Source organism: Syngnathus floridae, chromosome 2 (assembly GCF_059516105.1).
Source record: "Syngnathus floridae isolate MCC-2025c chromosome 2, RoL_Sflo_1.0, whole genome shotgun sequence".
In the NCBI taxonomy this organism is placed as follows: Eukaryota; Metazoa; Chordata; class Actinopteri; order Syngnathiformes; family Syngnathidae; genus Syngnathus; species Syngnathus floridae.
In genome coordinates this window covers 20239072-20251504 of record NC_142414.1, presented here as the reverse complement: position 1 = coordinate 20251504, position 12433 = coordinate 20239072, and the positions used below count along the sequence as shown (strand labels likewise).

At 39.8% G+C, this 12433-nt stretch overlaps 1 protein-coding gene across 2 annotated transcripts; it reads left to right on the top strand.

The window, feature by feature from the left end:
• The first annotated feature begins 173 nt into the window (after positions 1 to 173).
• atp13a2 (ATPase cation transporting 13A2) lies at positions 174 to 12374 on the top strand. Of its 2 annotated transcripts, none has more exons than XM_088369154.1 (29): positions 174 to 265; positions 2401 to 2475; positions 2969 to 3136; positions 3685 to 3743; positions 3842 to 3908; positions 4015 to 4094; positions 4218 to 4295; positions 4813 to 4882; positions 5011 to 5145; positions 5246 to 5312; positions 5407 to 5538; positions 5794 to 5955; positions 6099 to 6209; positions 6429 to 6475; positions 6557 to 6745; positions 6825 to 7031; positions 7196 to 7306; positions 7974 to 8130; positions 8773 to 8884; positions 8987 to 9111; positions 9223 to 9383; positions 9659 to 9739; positions 9838 to 9917; positions 10368 to 10520; positions 10738 to 10834; positions 10909 to 11132; positions 11261 to 11412; positions 11513 to 11685; positions 12141 to 12374. In XM_088369154.1, exons 2-29 carry the CDS (start codon positions 2473 to 2475, stop codon positions 12312 to 12314), a joined length of 3375 nt encoding a protein of 1124 aa, XP_088225280.1. In that variant the 5' UTR covers positions 174 to 265; positions 2401 to 2472; the 3' UTR covers positions 12315 to 12374. The 2 variants fall into 2 exon arrangements, with proteins under 2 accessions (XP_088225280.1, XP_088225278.1); XM_088369152.1 differs by having other exon boundaries at positions 9647 to 9739.
• The last annotated feature ends 59 nt before the right edge of the window (positions 12375 to 12433 follow it).

Genomic DNA, 12433 nt, shown 5'->3' with positions numbered 1-12433 from the left:
TGAACAACTTTGAGGGTGGCTCACCGACTTTGTAAGCATATTATCAATACGCTTGGGGCAATGTAAGCACATTCTTATCTGGGAGTCAAATCATTGCAATTTTTTTTTTTTTTTGACAATCGCGTGGAATTAGTCTTGGCCCTCACCACGTTCCATAGACGCATGTTTGCAGATGACGTGTTATCTGTTTTGTTTTGGGCGGCAACATGGCTTAAATAAAAGTGAAACAAGTCATTATGGAAGCGGCGACTCGTCAGGAGGAGACGTAAGTACTAAGTGCAATTTAATCACTAATCCACCCGATTTCTAATGAGACTAGCACATACGGCAACATTACATTACAACCTGCTCTCGACGCCTTTTTGAATTGTCTGTATAATGTGTCCACTCTGCATCCATTGCAGCCTGGTCATCCTAGAAGGGGGATTCTCCCATCTGTGGTGTCTTCTCAAGGTTTCTCATTTCCCCTAGTAGGAGAGTTGAGTTTTTCCTTGCCCTCCTGGGAGTTTAAGATCAGGGGATGTTTGAGAATATTTGTCAATTTTCGCACATGTCCTGAGTGTTGTTAGTCACGTAAATGTTGAACATAGGCTGAGATGTACCGAAGTCAAATTCCTTGTTTGGCACGCTCAAACATAGCGAATCAAAATGCTTGAATCTTGAATTAGCACAACCTCGATGCTAATGCTACAGCTAGCAATTACCTTTGGAGCAAGTTTAATACGAGGCGCTACGTGTACTGTGTTGAGTATCGAAATATAATGCTCATTGGATTGGTCACGCTCCAAATGGTTAAAAATCCCACAGTATTGTATTGATAAATTTAGTCCATTTCCCGATAACCAGGATGTTTATATTTCATATCAAGTTACAACTACAACTACAACATATCTAAAAATAATAATTCAGGGCGTTGTTCAAATAAAATAAATTCTCATAATTTGTGGTCGTTTGCTCAATCGTTGCATCAAATTCCGCTAAGAGTTGATCTTGAGGAAATAAAGAAAAAGCGATTTAATGAAAAAAATATAATCTAGCTAAAGATGACCCAGAGGTGTGCAATGTGCATCTTTTCAATAAGGGATTATTAAAATGCGATTAAGTGGTTCAGATAATGAAAGGTTGAATGATTCAATTCACATAACATTACGATTCCATTCAATAAGATATGGCTCAGTTGGAGAGTGCATGATGCAATTATTTTCTTATTTATACTAGACAATAATTTTACAATATGACAGTTTACAATTAACTTGTCAGCATCATAAATATTTTCCTTTCCTCATTTGTATATTCTGTCATGTTTATTGACATGTACACTATGTGAAAGCTTTCCAAAGCCTAACCTATCGAATTTACAGGTAAATATTAAATTCCAAGAACCAGCAAATCAGAATCAAAATCAAACCACATTCTTTAAAGTTGTTTTTTTTCACCGACCTCATATATATATATATATATATATATATATATATATATATATATATATATATATATATATATATATATATACACACATTCTGAGTAGCATTAAAAGTATGGGTGGAATTAAGTCTGTGTGTCCCTCTTTTGTTGTTTTTATGTATTATAATTTATAGCAGTTTTTACGACGGACATGATAGCTAGGTAAAACGACATAGGTGAGATTAAATCGTTCATTCAGTGGTTTATGAAGAACAATAGTCTGTCTCAGATGGCTTTCAGACCAGTGCTATTCAAGACAAGTTTACCATGTGATCGCATTGCGTCAAGCTTGGTTGCTTTCACATGATTCCAGGCCAGTCATGTGTTGTGAATGATTGCCATAACAAACATTGTGTTCCCATGATAATAGCAAGTAGTTGTTTGTTTGTTTGTTTGTTTGTTTGTTTGTTTGTTTTCTTCTTTGCACTGATCTAAGACTTATCACATCGTGACACATACTGATATGCGGTGTCTCAGGGCTCTACAGACTGGATAGTCAGAGCTTTAGGCTTTTGTCCAAAGTGCTTGTTAGTTTATGTTAATGCAGTGGTATTGCATATTTTTAAAGGATGCATATTTGAACTACAACCCATAACCTGAAGCCCAGGTGGACATACATATTTAAAGGCAAGCGTCCCACCAGTTTCTGATGTGGTGACCAAATTCTGTAAATCCACATGTCTGTTTGCATTCAGATGACTGGCTCACTTCCCTCTTTTGACTTGTCACCTATTGACTCGATTCATACTTCAGACTCAGTGCAACCATTGCTTGAGTTTTCATTTCCCTGATGGCTGCCATGTTTGTTTGAGAATCATTCGTGTCTTTTTTCATACTGACCTTTCGGGGAGGGTTAGTGGCTCAGCTCATGCAAATGTTGTGCTTGACTGAGCAAGAGACCTGTTTTGTGAATTTGCTGAATGACTTGCTTCTTAGGAATTAAGCTGCTGGGTGGATTTCTACAGCCAACCTGCATGACTCGCCTTGCTTGTTGTGCCTGACTGACACATGGTAAGAACCACTTGTTCTTGAAGCAAATAACTTGGAAACTTTGTGTCCTTCAGATTTCAAATAATATTTAAGTTTATTATTAAAAAAATATTTTCACCCTGATTTCTATTTGTTAGCTAATTATTTTTGTTTCTTTGAACTTATATAGTGCTTTAAAAAACAGAAAAATAACAGTTAAGCAATATCACTCAAGAAAGATTGTTGTTTTTTTTCCTCAATGTAAAAGCATTATTTTTTCCCACGTTAAACACAATTGAACCAGACTTAGCAATTGCATTCCAGAAGTCTATGCCGGTGGGACGTTCTTTTGTGTATCACTAGAAGAGATCCGTGCAACATTAGTAGCTTAGCACACTTTGAGAATCGCTAAACTAGTATATCATTATAATTTTGTGTCAGTATTTGAATTTGGGTCAGTATTGATATGCCACATGCATATTCTACAGCTAACATTTCCAATCACTCTCTTTTTTTTTTTTGGGGCCGTTTTCAGGATGCCCAGGGGTACAAGTGGGTCCGATGGCGGGTGTGGCTGTGTCACGTGGTGGCTGTGCTGTCCCTGGGTGTTCTCCTCATTGTGTTTCGCTGGCGCCCACGGCTAGCTCTTTTTGCACGCTGCCGTACCTGTCCTCTGGGGCTTGCAGATCTTGTACTGATACGAGTGAGTAAAATTATTTTGTCTCTCTACTTTTGATTTTTCTGACAAAGCACAGCACTGTGGTGGCTTGTGCTTGAAACATTTCTTTAGAGAAGTGTACGTTGACTGCATCGTCACTCTGTCCCAAAGAGTCGCATTACTTGCCAAAGTCTTCATTTGTTTGTCATGCATGTTTCAAAAGAGGATGGGATTGTAAAAATTTAAATGTTCAAGTATGTTAAATTTTACAACAGTATCAATATCACTATAATCAAAAAACATATTGCATGTTTTTCGCAGCCCTTATATATATATTTATGAACACTGCTAGGTTAAACTACCACCTTGCACTGCACAAAATGATGATGATGATAGAACTTTATTCATCCCACAGCGGGGAAATTTACTTGTGACAGCAGCGCATACGAGTGCAAGAAAATAACTGCCAAAATTTACAAAGACAAGTGCCGCTAGTAGAGACGAGACACATAAATGTGTGTGCAATCAAAGAACTCTACTCAATTTGTATATTGTAAAATTGTATAATATTTGTGTGGTCTTTTTGCCTTCAGGATAATTGTGGCATATTCCATGTGGTGGAGGTTCTCACAGAGGAGTTGGAGGAGGGAAGGTGAGCTGCCTTAAGAGCGTTGCTTTATGTCCACACAACACTGCCTGTCCCAAAAAAAAAACTCTACCATTTTTGTTCTGTTCTTCTCTCTCTACTAGTTTGGAATTATTGGGCGATACAGAGACTGCAGAATGGAGGGACACAGTTGAGCTTTACCAGGAGAAGGTGAAGAACAAGTTCTGTTTTTCCATTATTTATTTATTTGTCCTTTTTTTTTCTTAAATGTGCAATTAGTGGAGCGCTGTCAGACCTTGTAAATGTTGTTTTACAGAAAACTCTACTGCGCTACTACCTGTTTGAAGGACTTCGCTACATATGGTTGGACAGGAAGGCAGCTTTCTGTCTTGCAAGGTAATTTTACTTAAAGGAATTTTACTGAATACCAAGCAAATTGTTGGTTTCTTTAATTACACATTGAGATATAATATGACACTACCATCATAAAATCAAATGTTTTTGTTTTTTTTACTGTAGTGTCCTCAATGAGGACTGGACCTGCAAGGACCTTCATGGTTACAAAAATGGTTTGAGTCACCTTGAGCAGAACTTTAGGTGAGCATGGCAATATTATTGAGTGTTTGACCTGATTGTGACTGCTTCATTTTGTTGTATATTATATTAAAAAATGCTTTTTGTCTCATACTGTGTACCAGCTCAGTGGGCTTGTGGTATGAGTGTCCGCCCTGAGACTGGGAGGCTGTGGGTTCGATCCCCGACCGAGTCATACCAAAAGACTATAAAATAGAACCCGATGCCTCCCTGCTTGACACTCAGCATTAAGGGTTGGATTGGGGATGCTGTGAGGAGCTGCGTCCCCCAGTCATTATTCATGCGCAATGTATAGCTTCTACTATGGAAGCTTGTCTGTGGACGAGCGAGCGAGACAGAGTGACTGCTGCTCTGATGCAAACGGCTCAGTTAATCTGTGATTGTTGTCCATCTAATTAAGCCTAAATTTGATCTATATTGCTCATTTAAAAAAGTCTTTTGTTGTAACAGAATAATTTTTACAGGTATGAATCACTCTTTTGTCAGTGTTTGTAACCTTTGTTTTGTTTTTTTCTTCTAGGAGACAAGTGTATGGGCCCAACGTGATTGATGTGCCTGTGAAGTCTTACTTCAAACTATTGATTGAGGAGGTGAGATGAATATTTAACTCATTTTGTATTTTCTTTTTATTTTATATATATATTTGATACCTCTGGTTTGTATTTCTTTAATCACCTAGTTACAATTTGCTGATCAAAATGTTATCTTCTCTTCTTAGGTGCTCAACCCCTTTTATGTGTTCCAGTTATTTAGCATGGTCCTGTGGACGGTTGATGAATATTACTACTACTCCACGAGTATATTTTTAATTTCTCTTATATCCATTGGTATCTCACTTTATGAGATCCGCAAGGTGAGACTTGATTTGCACTGATTTTTATTTTTGATTAGTAATTTTTTTTAAATTAATGATAAGAATGTATAAAACTAATAGGTTTTTATCTGCTTCATAGCAAAGAGTCATTCTTCACAACATGGCCCGATTGGTCACTAATGTCACCGTGATAAGAACCTCTGGAGGTATTTATGTCCATATCCTCCAAATTTTGTTCATATAATTGTGTAGAGGTTTTATGTAGTACCTTCGATTAAAAAGATAAACATGTTTTCTCAGAGCAGGAGAACGTCAGTTCAATGGAGCTGGTGCCTGGTGACTGCATATGCTTACCTAAGAATGGCCTGCTGATGCCTTGTGATGCTGCCCTGCTGGCAGGGGAGTGTCTGATAAATGAGGGCATGTTGACAGGTTAGCACACTCGGAACTTTAGCAAAAAGATCTTTTATGCTTTACTGTGTTCATGACCTAACAGTACCACAAGCCCATAAAACTGCTTTTCCACTTCCTCGAATGTCTTCAGGCTGGCATCCAGATATATAATGTTTTTCAAACCAGATGAGGATCGATTTTTGAATGTCATTCAAATATGCATGTCTCACTATTGATGTATGTTGTGTGTCCATACGAAAATTAGAGATATTCTCAACTATTACCTGTGTGCAGGTGAGAGCGTTCCAGTGCTGAAAACTCCACTGCTGGATTCGGAGAATATATACAACTCGGCCGCTGAGCGCAAGCACACACTGTTCTGTGGAACACAGCTCATCAGGGCCAAAGGAGGAGGTCTCGGTCATTTTGGTGCTTTCGCCGTAGTCACAGGCACTGGTGAGTAAACAAAATTATTTTTTAGAAAGATTAATTTACCATTAATTCTTGCTTTTCACTCAACAGATAATTTTAGTCAATTGCCCATCCCTAGGTACCGTAGTGTTTGCAAACCCGTTCACGCAATTGTGTGTCATCAACAGGATTTTCTACTGCCAAAGGTAACTTGATCAGCTCCATTTTGTACCCTCAGCCAACCAGCTTTCGCTTCTACCGAGACGCTGCAAAGTTCTTGGTCATCTTGGGGTTTCTTGGTAAGACCTTTTAACAGCAACATTAGACATTCTACATTTAGTTTATTTTGTTCACTTGCATCATTGACACTTTGGACATAAATGATAATAGGGCCTTCCCCAAGTAGTGACTGCTTTAGCATCCACTTTGTCCTACAAGTTATGTCCATGTCGTGTATCATTGCAAAAGTAGAATTCAAATTTTTAAATCCCTCTTTTCCTTTTTCTCTCTTTCAACAGCTTTTATTGGGACAATTTACAGTTTTGTTATACTCTCAAACTATGACGTAAGTGTGCACATAAGGAGCCTGGAATATCTGGGAACTTCTTGACAGTCCAAGCAATTCAGTCTCTCTGTATGTCTCTAGATGAGCTGGTTTTCGGTGGTGATTCGGGTTTTGGATATTGTCACCATTGTGGTGCCTCCGGCCCTGCCTGCCGCCATCACTGTCGGCACCATCTATGCCCAGAACAGACTGAAAAGGCAAGGCATCTTCTGTATAAGTCCACCACGCATCAACGTCTGTGGCAAGGTGTCGCTCTTTTGTTTTGACAAGGTGAGGACCGACTTGCTTTGTACTCTGTATGTGTGTGTGTGGGGGGGGCTGACTCTCATTCCCACTTTGTGTTCTCCAGACAGGAACCTTGACAGAGGAGGGCCTGGATGTGTGGGGAGTCGTGGAGGCGCGATCTGCTGGTTTTTCAGATGTGGTCTCTGACCCTAGACTTCTCCCACCTGGGCCAATGCTCTCGTGCCTTGCCTGCTGTCACACTCTTGCCCTGCTGCAAGGGCAGCCCATTGGAGACCCTCTGGAGCTCAAAATGTTCAACTCTACTGGTTGGGTATGAACCATAAAGCCTTATTTCATTCACATGATTTCAACTTTATGGTTACAATTTCATTGGGACAATTGACAATATTAAACATCCAAAGAGGAATTTTGTCTACTTAACGATATTTACATTGTTAGATGTCTATTGAACCACAACTCTGTGTTTGTTTCCAGACACTCCAGGAGCCAGAGGAAGACAATGGTGTGCTGAATGCGGAGTTTGGAGGCCACAAAGTGTTAGCTGTAATGAAACATCCTCCGAGCCTGCTTCCTTTTCACCTAAATGTAAATCACTTTGTGTAATCAACCAATAATACATATATTATTTCACTAGAGCATTTTCTTCAAAATGAATCTATCTTTTTAGGCAGACAGGCGGGCCGGCAGGCTTTTGCTGTTGTGCAACAAAAAAGCTCACTGATTATATCCCAACCAAATTTTTTGAAAAAAAAAAAAAAATGTTGATTAATTGAAAGAAGCAGTTAAACTATGCATAAAAAGCTAAATAAATGAAAAACAATAAACTGATTAAAAGTTGAAAATGGAAGGTTGGCTTGGATGAAGTAAACCTTAGTTGTATGTATAAGAGTGGAAGCCTATATTGCTTTTCTTTGCTGTAAAACTATGACCTTTCTATTGCTTTATGAAGCTCCTAAAATGTTCATCAAATGTGTGCTAAGTTCTGGTAACTTGGTAGCAGTAAAAACAAAGTGGGTGTCAACTTCAACAAACTGAAGGCGTTGTTCTTTATTTAATCGAGTTAAATGTTGTACCCAATCATAGAAATCTCAGTGAAAATGAAACTTCTTTTGCAGAGTCAATGACAACAATTGTTTTATTGTGACGTTGTTAGGGTAATTCATATTCGTTATGTAGCATTGCAAAGTTTCAATAGCTATCTTGCGATTCCACTTATTCATATCTTTTACCTGCACCTTCATGTTTCTTTCAGTCCTCAAGTGCACCTGTGGCAATCGTTCAGCGGTTTCCCTTCTCTTCGGCCTTGCAGAGGATGAGCGTGGTGACTGTGGCCTGCAGTGGGCGTTCTGCTATAGCTTTCATGAAAGGTTCTCCAGAGATGGTGGCAAGCCTCTGCAGACAAGAAACTGGTCAGACAGCGCACAGTCATATGTTGTGATTTTTGATATGCCAGTCACTGCTCAATTGGTCAGAAAATTATAATACAAATAATGTTCATCTGTTACACCAACGACGTTTAGTGACACTCAGGCACTAGATAGCAGAAGCTACAACTACTAACCACCTGTCAAAAAGTATGTGTGCCCTTAAGAACACAGAAAGATATCTTCGCTGATGATCGACTTAGTTCTACCCCAAACCAGATGTCTTTCACAGTTCCAAGACTGACCTGTTTGAGGCATCATGCTGCGAGAGGGCATTCAGACTGCCCCAAAGTACAACAATAACAGTATAGTTTGTGTAGTAGTAAACAAAAAAAAAAAAAGCTGTTTGATATCACCCACTCAATTTTGCATCTGTACCTGCGACTGCTGAACTGACACAAAAAATAGCTGGAAAAAGTACAGCTTTTACGGGCTGAGTAATTTGCTCTTTGAAACCTGGAGGGCAAATGGGGAAAAAATGCAGAGTATTGTCTAATTAAGAGGTCTTTGGCTGTATTTCAGTTCATATGGTGTACTTTAACGTCTGTCTCTTTTTTTCTCATGAGTTAAAATGTTTTGTGTACGAGATATTATATCCACACTGAATAAGATGTTTTCTAATTACAGTGCCGCCGCAGTTTTCAAATATACTATGCAGATTTTCCAGTGAAGGTCTTCGAGTTCTTGCTCTTAGTTATAAACCAATGGACACAAGCACTGATTTAAGCGCCACTGAGCGGTGAGATTCCTGTCTTAGTCAGTCACATACGTACATCTGTTCTATGCAAATACTGAAATGGATGTGACAGCGCAAACTGTCCGTGTGGATATTCATCCACAGAGGGGAGGTAGAGAAAGACATGCAGTTCTTGGGCCTGTTGATGATGAAGAACCTGGTGAAGCCAGAGAGCGCTGACGTCATATACACATTGAGTTTGGCGAAGCTCCGAACTGTCATGGTCACAGGTGGGAGACGAAACGGTCATCCTCCTTTAACATACCAACTACAGTCAGTAGCATTTGCCAGATTATGTTATTAATCAAACATTCCCAAATGTAAAATCTCACCTCCCACAGGTGACAACATTCGAACAGCAGTCAATGTTGCCCAAAGCTGTGGAATGGTAAGGGCTGATGAGAGGGTCATCTTTGTTGAAGCTGCTGCCCGCACAGCTCAAACCAGACCCACGCTGAGGTTCACCCTAGAAGATCAGGAGGGCACGTTAGTCACAACCCAGGTCAATCCCACTCACACATCAATCAAGAGCACCGGCGCACCACTCATGTGTATCCCTGCGCATACTTATATACAGTATACACATATATTTATATATGCCAGTATATACACATATTCTCACTAGTTTGGAATTTTTACATGTAAGCTAACAGGAATGTGGAGTTCATCAGTGCAATACTTTTAAGATTATTTCTTGTTAAGCATCCCTACTAAATACATACTAAATTGTAGTTACATGCCATTGACATTTTTCGCCTCTCTAAGGGTCTCTACCAGACACATTTTGGTTATCATTTGGCTATTAATGGCAGTTCATTTGCTGTCCTCTGTGACCACTTCCCTGAGCATCTGCCAAAGGTAATGAAAACATGTTGTCTGCTTTTCTCACTAAAAAACTGAAAAGTCTGTTCTGTCCTTTTACTGTAGTTTAATGTTGTCGTGATGTCATTGCACAGGTTTTGATGCGAACAACAGTCTTTGCACGTATGGCTCCTGACCAGAAAACACAACTGGTGAAAGAGTTGCAGAAACTAAAGTGAGTGCACACACAGGAAGGAATGGAAACATTTTAAATCAATGTGTCAGGTAGAAAATGTCTTTGTGGTGTTTTTTGTTTTTTTTAATGTTTGTTAAGCTCCTGTGTCACGTCAACTTTGGCATCTTTTCCTTTTTTGCTGGAGTGACTGCTTTTTCCTGAGATGCTCATAAACCAAGTTCCAAATAATTTTCTTCAATAGTGGATGCAAATAATTTGCTGCATTTTTTATTTTACAAAATAACTGTTGTCATCTGTAATTTTTTAAAGCGGTTGAATCCTACTCTAATGGTTGATGACATGAACATTACGCTGAGTGTCATTTGCATCAACTAGTTAGAAAAATCTGAGAAAAACATCCAGTAATGCAGTTGACTATAATAAAGTTTAAAAAAAAAAAAAAAAAAAACGAGTTTGAGTTCAGTGCTCCTCAAATTTTCTTTACAATAGCTACCTGGTGGGCATGTGTGGAGATGGTGCCAACGATTGCGGTGCCTTGAGAGCTGCTGACGCCGGCATCTCTTTGTCAGAGGCAGAGGCTTCCATCGCTTCGCCTTTCACCTCCAAGACTCAAAACATCAGCTGTGTGCCACTGCTCATTAGGTAAGCAATCATGGTGATGCCATTCAACCGAGAGTGGCAGCACGGCGGGGTGGTGGTTAGCACATCAGGAGGTGCCACTCTCCATTTCTGTGTGTGTTTGTGTGCTTAATTTTTAAAATGTTCCCAGGAGACGTTACTGAGTTTTAGGTTCCCCCTCCAATATTCATCCAGTCGTTGCCTTGAGTGCCTCATGTCTGACTTGTTCTTGTCTCTGCAGAGAAGGTCGATGTTCCTTGGTCACCGCGTTCAGCCTTTTTAGATACATGGCCGTGTACAGCATGATTCAGTTCTGCTCTGTGCTCATTCTATACACAGTGAGTCCACCATCTAAAAACATTAGCACAGATGATAGTCCTGTATAATTCTGACATGCTGAAAATTTGTCCAGGTGAGCACCAATCTGGCTGACCTGCAGTTCCTGTTCATTGACGTTGCGCTGGTGACCCTGTTGGCTATCGTGATGGGGAAAGGCGGCCCCAGTGAGAAACTGAGCCCCTACCGGCCTCCGGCCAATCTGATGGCCCTGCCCGTTTTAGGCAGCCTCTTCATCCACATATCCATGATAATCTTAGCCCAGTTGACTGCGCTCTTCATCACCACCTCACAGGATTGGTCAGTGCAAAGTCAACAACTTGTGTGTGTTGTGCACCAAAATTTGTGTTATGTTTAGATCGATCAATCCTCTTACTAGTTTCTTAACAATCAATTAATCGCTGGTCATGACTGTGCTTTTCCATCAGGTATATTCCGCTCAATTCCACAGTGTTTGGGACTGCCAACTTACCCAACATGGACAACACCAGTGTGTTTTCCTTGTCTGGTTTCCAGTACATCTTCATGGCTGTGGTGGTAACAAAGGGTCTCCCTCACAAGAAACTTATTTACCACAACGGTAAGAGTTGTTTGCACCTTGTCCATTATTGCTAATTGCTTTAAAATCCTGTATTACTTAGTAGTGCAGTTTTTCAAAAATGTCCTTGTTCTCCTTGCAGTGATATTCCTGGGTTTACTCCTCGTCCTGTTTGCCGTGATGACTTGTCTGGTTTTGTATCCCGGACCTTTCTTCATAAAGATAATGCAGCTCTATGACTTGACTGACTTGAATTTCAAGATGCTGCTTGTCGCTCTGGCTGCTCTCAATTTCCTTCTTTGTTTTGTGGTGGAGGTGAGTGTCACTGGGCTGTCATTTCTTAGCTTGAGCTTTTTGACACCCATTCAGCAGTGCAAAAAGATAAACATGCGTTGACGTCACCATTAACATCCCTGGTGAAATTTAACATCTCCCTGACAAAGATGTTTGTCTCTGCAGATATGTAGCACTTCAACATACTTCCTTGACACCAATTACTATTATCACTTCAACATACTTCCTTCTCACAAATTACTATTTTCTTAATAGCCAAGCATTTGGTGCCATCTTGTCTTGTGGCATTATAGATCAATATAGAAAGAGCACACAAATATAAATAGGTGAGTTTTCCAGTAATTAGCTACGGATGTGTTTCACAGGAGAAAAAAAACTGATGTTAATTTGTGAACAACAAACAGCAGCTCGTAGCGGTTGACTGTAACTGGCAGTCAAAAGTATGATTATCAAGGTTTTTTTTTTGGGGTTCACAGATGCTGATCGATGTTGGTGTGCTGAACTATCTTCGCTGTCTATGCCCAAAGCGTTCATCCAAGAAAAAGTTCAAACACCTCAACTCAATCCTTTGCGACCCCAGTGTCCCATCATGGCCGCCCCTGAACCAAACACTTTACTCTTCTGAGTACACAGCTGTTGGCATAAATTAGTGTCTTGCCCCCTCCTCCCAAAATACAAACAATAATAAAGTGTTTGGATTTATGACACTACTGAGGTATTCTCATTTTATGTGTGGATGGTAATAAAGCACTTTTTTTTTTTTTTTTGC

What these genes read in the sequence shown, in the direction of transcription:
- atp13a2 (XM_088369152.1), top strand. An exon ending in CAGATCTTGTACTGATACGA is followed by an intron (nt 3,137 to 3,684) that starts GTGAGTAAAATT and finishes TTTTGCCTTCAG; the next exon opens with GATAATTGTGGCATATTCCA. An exon ending in GCAGCTTTCTGTCTTGCAAG is followed by an intron (nt 4,095 to 4,217) that starts GTAATTTTACTT and finishes TTTTTACTGTAG; the next exon opens with TGTCCTCAATGAGGACTGGA.